Source organism: Gopherus evgoodei, chromosome 9, assembly GCF_007399415.2.
Source record: "Gopherus evgoodei ecotype Sinaloan lineage chromosome 9, rGopEvg1_v1.p, whole genome shotgun sequence".
In the NCBI taxonomy this organism is placed as follows: domain Eukaryota; kingdom Metazoa; phylum Chordata; order Testudines; family Testudinidae; genus Gopherus; species Gopherus evgoodei.
The window spans coordinates 22,313,800-22,329,274 of NC_044330.1; the positions used below are offsets into that span (position 1 = coordinate 22,313,800).

Below are 15,475 nucleotides of genomic sequence, written 5' to 3' on the forward strand. Positions count from 1 at the left end.
CCATGCTCAATCACAGTTTACACCTGCATGTAGACATGTCTGTGCTATAGAATTAACAAGCGTGATGTACCCTCCATTTACTTCCCTGCTGTCTGTCTGTCCTGAGGAAGAGAGGCCCTATTTGGGAATAACTCTGTGTATCTGCACTACAACCTTAGGGTCTGATTCCCATTTTGAGTAGACATATCTGCACTAGTTCTCACTGGAGCTAACCTACCACTCTAAAACTAGTTGCATAGCTAGGGAAGTAGCAGCACAGGCCAGCCACTCTGAGCATGTAACCATGGGGTTCAGGTGTATTTGTATTCAGGGTGACTAGCCTGTGGTACCACTCCACTAAGGTTTCACTGCTACTTTTAGCATGCTAGCTCACATGCAAATATGCACATGTGTGTATGGGAAATGGGAATCCCATTTCTGATCTGTAATGTAGACGTAGCCTCAGAGACTTTTAAGTTAGTTTCTGTTCCAAACTGAAGGATTCAGGACTGCTCATTTTTGCCAAAGATTTAGTTCACTTTTCACACTACATTATAAAGGTTGCACACACTGAAAATCTGCTAAGAGATTGAATCCACTGATTCCAAAGAACCTACTGTTCACTTCTGTCTCAAACTAATCCCACTGTGATGGAAGGAGGTGGACAGAGAGGTGCAAATTTGATGGAGGGTTAAGGGGAGTTAGATGGAAGTAGAGAAAGTGACTCAGAGTTGGGAAAAATAAGTGAAAGGGAAAGCTGAGAGCCCCAGTACCCAGTCATCCCCAAGTGCTGGTTTCTGTATGAACGCAGGGCTAGAATACGCAAAATACACAGTTTTGTCCTGTGATTATTTAGAAAACATAGTGAAAAGTTTTGTAACAGTTAATAAATAATAAAAACCAGCAGCTACTAACCGCTTATTTTCCTCCTCCCCTCAGCAGCGGGTGCCACAAGTCTCTTGCCCCACAGGCTAGAGACAGAGGGAGAAGCCTTCGCAGCTCCCAAGGTACGCGCACAGCAGCGGAGTGGGGCGGGAAGGATGATGATGTTGTTGACTTTTAGTTGTGTCAACAACAGAAGCAGCAGCTGCTGGAGGAGGAGGGGACCTCGCGCCCCCCACCCCTAAAAATCTGGTGCTCAAAATGGCTGTCTGGCTTAATGGGAACCCCCACTGGTTGTTGTGACAGAAGCTCCCACTCCCTTCTCGCCCTCGGTGCCTTCCCCCTGCGGGTCTCCGCTTCCCTCGCTCCCCACATTGAACGCCTCGTCCCGTTCCCGCGCCCTCACTACCGCTCTTCCTCCTGAGCCCCCTAACCTCCCCTCCCCCAACTCAGCTCCCTCCCTCCAAGTTCTTCTCTCCCATTCGCCGCCGGCCCCTGCCTCCACAGCCAATCAGGGGGCGCGATCGGTAGCGGTGGGCGTAGCCTCGGCTGGCTACATCGAGGCTACCTCCTCCTTTCCCCTCCCCTCTCGGCTCTGCCCCTTTGCTGGTTACCGGCACATTTCGCCGCCCAGGCAGCCGAAGCTAGCGAGCGGCCGGAAGGAAGCCAGGAAGTGCGGAGGCGGCAGTGGCAGCGGCGGCCTAGTGGCGCAGGCCGCAGCGCGGACGGGAAGGGAGTGTGAGTGAACGAGTGAGCGAGCGAGGCGGCGGCGCCGGGCAGGGGATCCCGGCAGGCCCGGGAGGAGGCCGCGCTCCTTCTCTCCCGCCATGGCCGACAACGAGAAACTGGATAACCAACGGCTGAAGAACTTCAAGAACAAAGGCCGCGACCTGGAGGTAGTTCCCACAGCACCCTGCGGGAGGGGCCGGGCATGGCGGCGGGACTGGGCCGCTGTGCTCTGGCGTCTCTCCTAATCCCGCACCCGCTACCACCGCCTCCCTGCTGCTGCATCAGGCGAGGGCCTGCTCTGGGGCTGAGGCCTGCGCTGCCGGCTGAGGAGGGGCGGGGGTGTCTTCCCCTTTCTCCTCACGAGGGAAGGGAAGCTACTGAGGTGGGGTGGGCGCGGACGGGTTGAGCCCTTCGTTTCCCCAGCCGGGAACGGGCTGTCTTCTCCTCCTCCTCACCCGGACAGCTGTGGGGCTGAGGGGGGCTGCCCGGAGTGGGGTGTGTCTGCGCTGACAGGGGAGTTAACGCCTTTCGGCATTTCCCTTCCCTGGGTGTCTCCTTTTGCTGTACACCAGGGGGAGGAACTGGGCGGGTGCTGACGGGTGTGTGGATATGGGGGTTGAGGGGTGACAACTTTCTCATCCTTTTCTCTGTAAGAAGCTGGTAGCCGCTGACACGGAGGGAGTTGCACTGACTCTTAGCTCTTCCTAGTGCTCGTGTTATGTCTTTGCTTCAGGCTTCGCGTACTTTATTTTACTGCTCCTTGTCAACGTGCGATATACCTGAGGGAAGGCTTCAGCCAGCACGGCAGCCGCGTTATTTCAATATTTAATGTATTTGTGTAGTATCAACAGGGCAATGCATAGTTAAATTAATATTCTGTATTTTAAACTTCGTTACCCTAACGCAGGTGCAGCTACAGCAGTATGGAAACAGTTAAAGTACAGTGAAATATATTTTGTACAACCTCACTTTGGTTTGGTACTGTTATGATTTGTGTCAAGTACCATCTGGATATCAATCCATCCCCTTCCCAGACAGTGATGAAAGCAGTTCTGATTTACAGTTTGGCTAACAAATTCAGGATATGGCTTGTCCCAGTTTGGGTAGTGAAGACCAACAAAGACCCTTATTGTCCTGCCGTTGGTGATCCTTGTTTAAGCTATGGGAGCTGCTGCATCAGTATCATATGGGACAGAGACAATTAGTCAAGTAAGCCAGTCCTAAGCAATTCAGGGTTTCTTCAAGGAGCTGATTTTAATAGAGAATGCTTTATGAACGCCACACAGACACTATTGGGAGCCAGTTAACATTATGGCAGTGTTCTGGCATCTTATCTGCATGAAACACCACTTAAGTGGGCGTCTGTTCTCTGCCCTAACTTTCTGAATGGGCTCAACGTGTGGTAGAGCATAGTATAATCTAATGTTGAAGTGACGCAAAGGCATGGGTAGGACTGTAGGAGGTAGGATCCAATAATGTCTAGATTTTGAACTCAGTGAAATATGCCAATATAATTTTGTACTTTTTTGTTTAACTGAAATGTTTGGGGATGTCAAATAATGAAATAATTGAGTGTAAAGCATTCAGGGAATAAATGATTAGTTTAACATTAAAGGATTCAGAAAACAGGGTTCTGCCGTCTTTGTGTAGAAAGTACCTTCCCCAATGAGGTGTTCACTGGTTGCTCTCCAAATACACACACACACAACAACAAAAAAGCTGTATTATTATTCCAGAAGTGTTGTTGTGAAGGTTTTTATTTAAAACAAACAAACCACATGTATTTCATTCTCTTCTATATGTTTAGTGTGAAAAAGTATAATTCAGAGTTCTCTTAAATCACTACTACTTCTGATGCCTAAACATTGCATCTTAATGTTGATTCTCTAAAGTCGTACTGTACATATGTTAGTCTTGAATCCTTCCCACAAAAATCATAGGCCTTTATAATTTGGATAATACATAGAAATAGAATGTGATAGCCTGTCTAGTTTTAGTTATTGATTAAATCTTAGAGACACATCAATTTAAAGATCACCCTCGTGTTGGATAACTTTTTACCTATATTTGTTTCAAGTAACCAGTAAGATTTCTGTTATTGAAAGCATTTAGAGGAAAATATTTCTCCTAGCTTGCTTGTTTTTGGCATTTTATAGTAGTTTAACACTGTGTTTCTTCTTTGAGAGAGAAACATTTTAAATTAGGAAAATTTGTAAAACCACAAAAATTGACTGAGGGACTTAGTGATATGTTTAATACTGTACAGAGTTTAAAAATAGTTTAAAAATTATTAATTTCAGGTAGACTGTGCCATTAGTGTGATGGAGGGTTTTTTTATCTGCTGTTAAAGTAGTCTTGTGCAAAATGAAAACATTGTTAAGCTGTTAAGTCTTGTTAAATTTTAGAGACTGACATCTCTCTAACAAATCTTGGAACATATGCTCAGTACTTAAAATAACTACTGTGGATGATCGTTTTTCATACAATAGCTCAGGCTTGTGACTATCATTCTTATTTATTAACTGTTTATACATCACATTTTTTCGTTACAGCATGAAATGCTGGTAATGTCTGCAACTGCTTTAGCAACTGTTGATGTTTTTTGGACCTAGTTCTGGAGAAAGGGGTAAACAGCAAGGTGGCAAAGTTTGCCGATGATACTAAACTGCTCAAGATAGTTAAGACCAAATCAGACTGTGACAAACTTCAAAAAAATCTCACAAAACTAAGTAATTGGGCAACAAAATGGCAAATGAAATTTAATGTGGCTAAATGTAAAGTAATACATATTGGGAAAAATAACCCCAACTATACATACAATATAATGGGGGCTAATTTAGCTACAGCGAGTCAGGAAAAAGATCTTGAAGTCATCATGGATAGTTCTCTGAAGATGTCCATGCAGTGTGCAGAGGCAGTCTAAAAAGCAAACAGGATGTTAGGAATCATTAAAAAGGAGGTAGAGAATAAGAGTGAGAATATATTATTGCCCTTATATAAATCGATGGTATGCCAACATCTCCAATACTGTGTACAGATATGGTCTCCTCATCTCAAAAAAGATATTCTAGCACTAGAAAAGCTTCAGAAAAGGGCAACTAAAATGATTAGGGGTTTGGAACGGGTCCCATATGAGGAGAGATTAAAGATCCTAGGACTCTTCAGCTTGGAAAAGAGGAGACTAAGTGGGGGATATGATAGAGATATATAAAATGATGAATGATGTGGAAAAATTGGATAAGGAAAGTTATTTACCTATTCCCATAATACAAGAACTAGGGGTCACCAAATGAAATTAATAGGCAACAGGTTTAAAACAAATACAAGGAAGTTCTTCATGCAATGCACAGTCAATGTGTGTAACTCCTTACCTGAGGAGGTTGTGAAGGCTAGGACTATAACAGCATTTAAAAGATAACTGGATAAATTAATGGTGGTTAAGTCCATTAGTGGCTATTAGCCAGGATAGGTAAGGAATGGTGCTCATAGCCTCTCTTCGTCAGAGGATGGAGATGGATAGCAGGAGAGAGATCACTTGATCATTGCCTGTTAGGTCCACTCCCTCTGGGGCACCTGGCATTGGCCACTGTCGGTGGACAGGATACTAGGCTAGATGGACCTTTGGTCTGACCTGGTACAGCCGTTCTTATTGATATTTGATATTGCATTGTTTTTAGTAGAAAAACATCTTTTCACATCAGAAATGATTTGATTATTCCAATACTGTAATCCCCTGCTAAAGTTAGCCGTCTGTCCATTAGTTTCTTTATTATAGAATTTCAGTCTGTCTTCTGTCCCATAGTAGAACACCCAAAAAAAGACATCCAAAAGGTTTGTGCAGATTGCACAACCACCTTTTGCATTTGTTTCAGTGAATGCAAGATTAATAAGTAGGTGTGGAGACCACTAAAGAATAAGTGCCATTCAGGATGTAGTAGTGGAAAGAGTAGAGAATAAAGTTTATTTGTGATTCAGTTTCAAAAGTTTGTGCTTTTGTTCTGTTCAGGGTCACACATTGGTACAGCTGTTAATCTCCAGTAACTTTAGACTGTATTTAATTGAAAAGTTTTAAGTTACAGGCTTCTTATTTATAGCATTTTTGTGTTTTAGATAGACAATAAAAGAAAACTTCAAAATATCTAATTCACATACTTACATGTGTACATATGTTACACAACCATGTGCTCCTTATACCTATGAACTTCAAGTACTACAGAAAATTAGTTGGCACTAGGTTTTTATTTGTGTTTTGTTAACTTTCATAAAATCCTTCGTACACAAGCATACGTGTATGATGTCTCTTCAAAACGTGCAGTTTACATATTCAGCTGAAGTTCTGGTGACTGTAAGGAGTAGTGCATAACACTGTTATTGTTCAGAAAGTATCTAAAATGCATCTTTGCACAGATTTTTATTTATGACTGCTTGTTTCCTCTAGTTAGTCTGCTGTCAATGTCATCCTGATCTCTCTTCTCAAAATCAGTCCACTGAAAGAGGTCATAGCGTATTAGCTCTTACTTGTGCGTACCGTCTCAGTATTACCCATATGTAATAGAGTACTATACAAAGTATAAAAAATCAATAATTCCTAAATCTTGAAAAAGCTTATTAAATGTTAATAAGTTGGATCTGTGCAGACAGTATTTAAAATTACAGGAAGAAGTCAGCCTTCACAGAAAAGCCAGCTTTATCACACTGATCTTTTTTCTCCATAGCCATGTTAACAAAACTATATATAAAATACTGTGTATGTCCATCTACCAGGAATGAAATGGACAGCCGGGTAAGACCAGTACCTAAGCTTCTTCCTTAATCTTGTCATCCTGCCTTTTGTACTGGAAGCATGGGTCATATGCCTGTTCTTTTTTTCTTTTATGCTTTCTTTGAGTCAGAGAGGTGAGCTGCTTTTCCATTTACTGTGAGTATAGATGAAATACCAGCCTATTATATTTCTTGCACTTCCTCTGGATGTAGCTCTGTAAGCCTTGAAACCAAACATTGGGTCTTGCCCCACTAATACCATTTTGAGGCTGTGTATTCCCTGAAGGATTAAACCAGTGGTCTAGAACCAGGTTAAGTACAAATAGTCCAGTGTCTCCATGCTAGCTCTGTTGATTCATGTTTTGAATCCCTAAAGTTTTGTCCACTCTGTGCTTGCACAGTTGCATTGCTCTAGGTGAGTGGTCTCCAAACTTTTTGGATCACGCACCTCTATCAGTAAAAATTTTTTGCATACGCACCTCCTGCCGCGCTGCAGGGCTGTCTCTACCATTTTTGCCACCCAAGCACAGAAACAAAAAAAAAATCCACTCAGACCACTGCTCTGAGCAGCTGTGGCAGTTTCCAGAATTGGTGGTTTGTGGAAAATTTTGAAAGTCAGTGGTTTACTGAGGGACAATAATAAAATAGGTAATAGAAAAGTTTGAGCTATTTGTGCTGTTATCGCAGAGTCCACTGTCCACAACAGCTGTTTCAGACTGACTGTAGACAAGACCTGAGAGTCTTTCAACAATAAACTGGTTAGATCCAAACAAAGCATTAAGTTCCTCTTTCCTGATGGTGGTATTGGATGAGCTATTTAGACCCTTCGCAATTCTTCGTTTGTAGAGAATACTCCTACAGTGTACAGCCCTGTATTTCTTGAAACTACATATTGGGTCTTACTCCAAGTTGGTGACAGTAAGCCAGTGTTGGAATTGGTGACAGTATCCAACTCTGGATAAAGATACTATTCTTCCTGCAATGTAGCGTTGCTTTGGTTAGTTTGTAGGACCTAATTTATTATTATGTACATAGAGGGGACTGTAACTATTAATAGTCCCAGTGAGATCATAGGGAGACTTTGTGGTGTTTTGAAATCCGTGGTCTAGAGTAAGGATGGAAATTTCCCTGATCTCTTGTCAAGAAGACCCCAGAATGGTATAATCACCTGTCTATAGGATCTTGATTGGTGTTTAGCTTGTTAAATGACAGCTGGAGCTCTTATTAAATGGGCAAGATTGTGTTGCCTTTGTTTGAGGAAGAGCCTCTTAAATTGTCAGGTATCAGTGTTGGGATCATGCTGTCTGAACATGTCTGTGAGGTGTGATCTAGCGGTGTCACCGTTGCCTCTCAAGTGTAAGATTTGTCAGTGCAAGTACTTGTGATTTTTTTTTAATTGTATTTGCCTGCCTTATCTCTGGATAGACAGCAGCATCTTGAATACAGATAAATAATTTGCCCATGAAATATTGATATCTGAGGTTGAGAGGGGGAAAACTGGCTAATTACAAGAGGATAGAAGGGGATTGTCCATCATAGCACACCCTCAGAGTGACATTAGTCCTGAGTATGCTACAGAGAGTGCAGGCAAAAGTCTGTAGGAGGCAGATGCCAGGGATGGGGAAACTGAATCCTGGATTTGGAGCAGGCATCAGGGAACCATCTGAGGCAAATTTCTTTCCTTTTAAGCTGTCTGTTTGCTTCTTACTAATATGTAAGTAGATGAAATAAAAAATTAAAAATGTTCCCCAAATTGGCGATTGAACTTTCAGTCCCAGATCCTGTGCTGCAGCCTAGGAGCGTACAGTTAAGGAAGGGACTGCGAAGATGGCTTTTGTGTTCTGAACTGGGTCAGTCCCATAATTTAGCTTAAAACAGACTACTCTAAATTCCATTAGCTATAGTTGCTGGGGATCAGCATGAAATAAGGTTGCCTCCTTCCCTCAATATGCCTTCTTTAGGTTTGTAATTTGTCAGTGGTGGGGCATAAAGTGACTCTACAGGAGGATCTGGCCTCCAATTTCCTGAACTCAAAGTCTGCTGCACTGCTTCTGCCAGAGATCACTTGTATAGTCTTGGCGTTCCAATGAATGTAATAGAGGTGCAGGAGAGCAGAGTAATGCTAATATCACAGAAGGTGTACATCTGCAAATCAGGGAGGAATTTGGCACCTAGATACCATAGTGATAGGCATGTTTGAACGCTATAGTTTGAGATGTACCACCAGACGGGGACACCTGCATTAGTGGTAGTATCAGTTTAACAAATGATTGTAAGAGAAGCTTTTATCAGTGCCTGTGTATCATGTCATGCCAATAAAGAAATTTGAATTAAAACTGTTAAAAACTACTAAACACTGTATATATTTTCTAAGTTTTAATCAGCTATCACTTATATTTGATTCACAGCTATTGTGCATATATTCCCATAAAAGCATGTAAATGGATAATTATAATTCTTTATCTCATCCTGTATGTTTTTTTAATTTGCCGCTAGTTCAGATGCAGAAGAGAAACCCAAATTCTTTGTCAAACTGACAGTTGTTTCTTGTTTTTCTGCTTAGTAGGTCACGTTACGGAATTCTAACTATTGTTTCCATATGCTGATTTATCAGTAGTATTACATGACCAATAAAGTTGTTGCTTCATGTTCTCAAAACACTTGGAGGTGTCACCTTCTTTTACTCTGTTTGCAGTATGCTTTAGACAGTTCCCTTTGGTTCTCTTTACCATTTAATATCGTGGAATAGCTGAGAAGCTTATTTTGATGATAGAGGTGGAGTTATTAAATAAGTATATATTCCTGAAATTAGCAACCTTTTTCAGTGTAGTGGTAGTGTTAAAGATCAAATATTGTTGGTCTATTTTTATAGGGCATTGCATTTTTGTAGGCTTAACCTTGAGGATTGCCACATCAGCTCTTCTATAAATCCTAGCTGTACAGCTGGATTTCCTATACAGTTATTTTAGTAACTTCAGTGTAAAAATCCTTGTTTTTAATTGATTGCTCTATTATATGTTTAAAGCTTTCTAAATATATACTTGCCGTTCCTAGACTATGGTGCTTTTATGTTGTAGGACACAGTGTACTTATAGACTGTGGCTCTTGTCCGGTTGTCCTGGGTGATGCAGCTGTGCTCCAGGGGGTCTTCTGTGTTTTTGATACATTAAGCCAATATAGTTTCTGAATCCTGTGTCCAATGTCTGTTACACTCTTATCAGTGTTCATTTCTTGTACACAAATAACTTTGCTGTGTTCTGCCTCCTTGTAAAACCGTTTATTTTAAAACAACATTTTGTAACATACTTAACTATGAGAGTTGAAGCAGGGAATAGAACAAATGGTTTAATTGCATTAGGTATGATTTTTGTTTTTTGCATCTCATTGCATGCCTCATTCAGAATTGGTCCACAGGCAGTGAAAGAATCCTTCAAAGGCCAAAGAGATCTTGATTATATTGTCTTGGAATGGGAAGGAAATTTTTCTTCCCTGTTCTTTTGTTCATCTGACTGGCCAAAAGGAAAAGTCAGTTTGTCACCTGTTACTGAATGAATGTCATGTCCTACCCAGCTCTTCTGAAATAGTTTTACATTATAGTGAAACGTATTATTTTTACAAGAATACAAAACATAATCAGCTGTATCTGTCTCACTCAAACTTCAAGTCCTTGTCTTTAAAGCTTTGGCAGTTCCTCTGCTCTGCATAAACCTTACTCCCAATGGTTTCCTTCTCCTTTTCCACTCTGTTCTTATGCTTGGAAGTCTTCAGCTTCTTGAGCAAGTCAACCATTCTTTCTTCATTCAATTCTCTCATTTAAAACAGTTCTCAATTCTCCTTTTCTAATTCACCATAGAAACAGATTTTTAAGAAAACTTGAGGTCTCATTACAGAAAGAAACAAAAACTGATATCTTGCAATTTTTGCTAGATTTTATAAAATATGTAATAGCTATAGTTAAATTGACATTCAACATGAAATGAAGAGTTACAAGTATTTTCAGGTACTGCGTTAGCACCTAGATCATCCTGCCAATTTCTGTAATTTTACAATCACATTTTCTATTTTCAAATGTTTCTCTCCTCTGTGACTGTGTGAAAGATGCAAAGAAACAAGGAATTGATTATCAGGAAATGTGGTGAAACTAACTACACACAAAGTACTGATGAATGCTCAAAGTAAACTGAAAATAATTTCTCTAATCATTCTATTATAGTAATTTTAGTTGTATTTGTAATGTAACAGTAAACCATTTTCAGACAAATGTTTTTTCTAAGTTGAATTTTTGTCAGTGCCCTTTATTCTAAACTGTTCGTGTGTGCAGTAATTTAATAACCAAACTACTTAATAATCTCCTATGCTAATATCTGTTTATGCACAAGTGTGTGAAATTTTGAATTTTTACTTTAAACATGTAGAAAAATCTGACACATTCACAAATACATATTGAATGATGCAGGCTCCTTTGAAGCCTTTGCATGCACTCAGGCTATGCATGGTCTACAGGAGCCATGGCCTAAGGCAAGTATGTGTCAGGACAGAACATTCTACTTCTGTCTAATAAATAGATCTATATTACAAAATTTGTTTTTCTTTTTAAAAATCTCTATTTTTGCTTTACTAAAATCTTGATAAATCTTTAAGGTTGCAAAGTGAAGCATTCTGGCCAGGAAAAGCTAATGCTGAGGTTGCCTGCACAACCTTCACTTTTACCTCTGTGTGTATGCTAGTATTTTAATTACGCAGTCATCTGCCAATCTATATATTCAACAAGGCAGACATTCTGCATATGTAATAGTGCCTGTATAGTGAAGGTGTACATAATAAAAAAAACATAGTACAGTCCTTCAGATAGTTAAGTATGGATCAAATCTTATTTGCCATTTCCGCAATATAAATTAGAAATAGATCCACTGAATTGATGGACTTACACAGCTGTGAAATCAGTAACAAAGTAGGTTTGAACACTGCACAGGCTGGACAATATACAGTGAGTGAAGCAGGGATTAGTAGAAAGTTAAGTAGAATTTGTCTCATTCACAGTGGTACCATCCAAGGTATGTTCAGGGTGTTGATTTATAGTATCAATACTATAATTAAAACAATGCATAAGCACGAGGGGGTTAGTTAAAGTTGTGTCAGCAGCCTCAACATGTGCACTGCCTGACATTTGAGTGATTCCATTTGCAACTTAAACTTTCAAATGTCTGTTATTTAATGCCATTGGTAAATCAGAAAAGTGTCAAGCACACCATTTTGTAATTATATACAATTATTTATAAGTATTGTTCCTAAGAAATTACCAGATGTTGTATTCATGGCACAACCAAAGAAATTAAAGCTCAGGCTTGATCTACTCTAAAACATAGCTATGTCACTCAAGGGTATAAAAAGTTCACAGCTCAGATATACGTAGTTAAGCTGTCCTATGCCCTGATATAAACACTGCTAGGTCAATGGGAAGAGTTCTTTCATTGACCTAGCTACCACCTCTCAAGGAGGTGGATTTACTACAGCAATGGAAAAACCCTTTCCCTTACTGAAACAAATGTCTGCACTACAGCGCCACAATGCCGTAGCTGCAGCACCATAATTGTGCTTCTGTAGTGCTTGAAGCATAGATATAGCCTCTGATTTAAACAGCTATTTCCCCGTGTTACATTAGCCGTTTTGTCCCAAGAACTACTGTTAATCTTTAAGTGCCTCTTTGAGTACTGGTGAATAGTTAGAAGTGGTACATCAGTTTTCACAAGTGTAACTTAACATTAGAATATTTTAATACAACTTGTCTGTTTAACTCTGAAATAAACGTATTCTGAAAACCTAAACCCAGAGAGGGCTATACAGTTCTATCTGGAAAATTGTGAAATAAATTAAAAGGCTGTGTACAAAATTATCATACTCTTTATTAGCATGTAATGATATTTATAAAAATGGGGTTTTGTTACCATGTTTTCTGATATAAACAATTTATTCCCCTCACTTCCCCCCTTACATAATTTATTCCCTTGTTTCCATATACTTTTCCTGTTGTTGGATAGTCCCTTTCTTTATTAGTTTGTGTTTTGGACAAATAGGACTGAGAAAATTTATGCAAGTGTTGAGCAGATATTATACAGCACAAATAATGTAGGTATTGTATTAAGTAATAGAGATATCTGTATTTAATGCTGGTTTTCTGTTTCAAAATAAAATCCCAGACTGATGAATCAAAAGTAGTTACTTAGTCTCTGTTTACATTTTTTTAAAAAATTAAAGATGTCTTCTAAAAGTAAAATATTTAGAAAGCTGTTGAAGCATGTTAAATCACATCACAATGACTTGGTTCAGGTTAGGAATATGCTGTAATTATTTTATCTTAAACTTTTCAGACTATGAGAAGACAACGAAATGAAGTTGTCGTGGAGTTAAGAAAGGTAAGATAGATTAGTGTTTTTACTAAATATAACTTCTGTCTCAGGCATTTGAGTAGAAATTACAGAAGTTTTTTGTGTCTGAGGCAAAGACAATCATAGTGCTTGCTTTTTTTATAGATCATTTAAAAGGATGTCAAATATTATTTGTCTTTTCAGGATCTGTGTAGAGACAGTCACATTTTTGGTGGAGAGGGAAGCTTCAAAGCAAATGCTACCAAGTTCAGGAACTAAAATGCACATTAGTTGTTTATCTACAAATAAATGACTAACTTCCTTTCATTTAAACTAGTTACACAAAGATCTTTTAGTTGAAACATCCCCTTGGATGTTGCCTCGCTGATAACCAGTCCCTGCATTACCTTTTCTTTGCTTCCTGTCCCTAATAACACTAATCACTGGGCTGTTCCCACTAGACCCAGCTGTAGCCCAAAACATACAGGGAGGCAAGAGTTAAAAGCTGTACTCCTTCAACATATATTGTTGCCACTAAAGCAAAATAAAATCACCATGGGAGAGATGGCGGGGGTGACCTTTTAGTGATAGGAAATGTGTACGCTATTTTGTCTTCCCACTTGGGAAGGAGACCAGCAGGGCTGCCGGGGGGGGGGGGGCGCAAGTGGGGCAATTTACCCCAGGCCATGGGCCCCACAGGGGCCCCCACGAGAATGTAGTATTCTATAGTATTGCAACTTTTTTTTTTATGGAAGGGGCCCTCAAAATTACTTTGCCTCAGGCCCCCTGAATCTCCTGGGCAGCCCTGGAGACCAGTGTACTGAACTGGCAAGCATCACACTCATGGATCAGGGCTGTTAGGGAACCTAGAACTTGGACATGGTGAGGAAAGAAGGATCACAACAAAATTGTCCTGTTGCGGTTGGCAGGTATTAAAAAATTAAAACTAGTATGAGCATCCTACAATAAGCTAATATATGATGGAAAAAAATTAGGAAAGCAGTCAAGCGTATTAAATACTTTTAGTGGGTGACAGCAAGAGATTTGAAATCATACATTGAAAAATACATTGGGTTTTTTTTTTGGTTTCTTTTTTTAAGTAGCTGCTGTGAAAATGCAGAATGTTTACACAGTATTGGGATAGTGAAATATGTTTGGAAAGTATGTTAACTTTCACTTAAGCATGGAAATGAATTTAAGATATCTAAGTCTTTTTTCAAGTGGAATACTAGTATTTGCCAAGCTTTGCTTTTTCAATGCTTGAATCCATATTTTCGGGCTCTCAAACCCCATGATGCGCCATAATAGTCATGACATATTTTGCAATACCAGACTACTGATTTGTTCGCTCTGAAATCTGAACAGCATTTCCACAAACATTTTGATACTGGGAGGAAAGTCTTCAAATTCCTTCCATACGACAGCAATAAGTGCCAAGTTTAGAACAAAATAAAAATAGTGTTCAGTTTAGTATAATTTTAGATGAAGCAAAAGGTGTGGAAGCTAAAACTCTGGATGTTGGGACTGGGGGAGTATAAGCCATTGGAACTCTGAGGGGAAAAAAATCTTAGGACACAATGAACTAGTTTTAAGATTAATAGAAAATAAATGCAGTGAATTTAGTGGTTTCAGTGATGAATGAAGACAAATGAGTTGTATATAGGTCATGTCACATATAGTAAAATCTTACATGGCTGTAGCAATAATCGAGATGGCTGTCCTGTTCCTTGGGAAGGTATAAATGGTGAGCGATCATCTTAGTCACATACTTCGATGCTTGGCTTGAATGTCTGAGCATTAATAGTACCAGTGAAATACTTACCTTTACCCACAACTTAAAAAAAAAAAAAGTCGTCTCAGCTTTTGCAGGGAAAAAAAATAAACTAAAGCTGCAAAACCCAGAAAATTTATTTTTCTTTAAAGAATAAGAGAGATGAACACCTGTTAAAGAGAAGAAATGTACCCCATGAAGATATCTGTGAAGATTCAGATATAGATGGCGATTTCAGAGTGGTAAGAATTAACACTGTCTGAAGTTTATTTCTTAACTTTTTAAAAAAAAAGTATATCTAACTGGTTTTTTTTCGCCCCCCAGCAAAACACCTCATTGGAGGCAATAGTTCAGGTAACAATATTTATTTTTCTCTGAACTTTTTTGGCTTAATGACAAATGTAAAATGGCTGAATTCTAAGTTATTGATTTTATTGTAGAATGCTTCAAGTGACAACCAGGGTATCCAGTTAAGTGCAGTGCAGGCTGCAAGGTAAGAGCACAGTTTTTTCAGCTTTGTTGTTTCTACCCTTGCAGCTTATATAGTGCTATTAAATTAAGAAAATCGTGAACCCTTGTACTAGTAGATAGAATGATGATGTCCTCTATAGATCAAGTTCACCGAATATTAGTGCTGTAATAAAATACCTTATATATAAACTTTATTAAACCAAACTGACATAAGGTGGATATTAAGGTTTAATTTTCTTAATAAATATTCATGTGAACTCTAGGATTTTAGTAAATGCCATACTCCTGACTTTCAAAATAAATGGAGTAAGGATCCTAATTGATTTCATATGTATAAGTAGTCACTGGACACAGTTTCCCTGTAATTTAAATAAGTTGTCTGAGGCAGAGAACATCTTCTCCGAGAAGGTGTTTAAATCATTACAAGACTACCAGATTCCTAACAAGTTAGGCTAATTGGCAAGTACTTGAAGACACTTTAATGTAATGATACCTTGAACCTCTTAACCAGTCAATT

The 15,475-nt window shown here is 39.3% G+C and overlaps 1 protein-coding gene across 2 annotated transcripts in view; it reads left to right on the forward strand.

The window, feature by feature from the left end:
* The first annotated feature begins 1,448 nt into the window (after positions 1-1,448).
* KPNA4 (karyopherin subunit alpha 4) overlaps positions 1,449-15,475 on the forward strand; it is a 62,241-nt gene continuing 48,214 nt past the window's right edge. Inside the window, exons 1-5 of one of the 2 annotated variants that reach the window (XM_030574457.1) lie at positions 1,449-1,757; positions 12,720-12,764; positions 14,640-14,729; positions 14,812-14,841; positions 14,928-14,980. In XM_030574457.1, coding sequence (XP_030430317.1) covers positions 1,689-1,757; positions 12,720-12,764; positions 14,640-14,729; positions 14,812-14,841; positions 14,928-14,980 — 287 coding nt within the window. In that variant the 5' untranslated portion in view covers positions 1,449-1,688. The remainder of the gene's footprint in view (positions 1,758-12,719; positions 12,765-14,639; positions 14,730-14,811; positions 14,842-14,927; positions 14,981-15,475) is intronic. The other variant, XM_030574454.1, reaches the window with a different exon arrangement.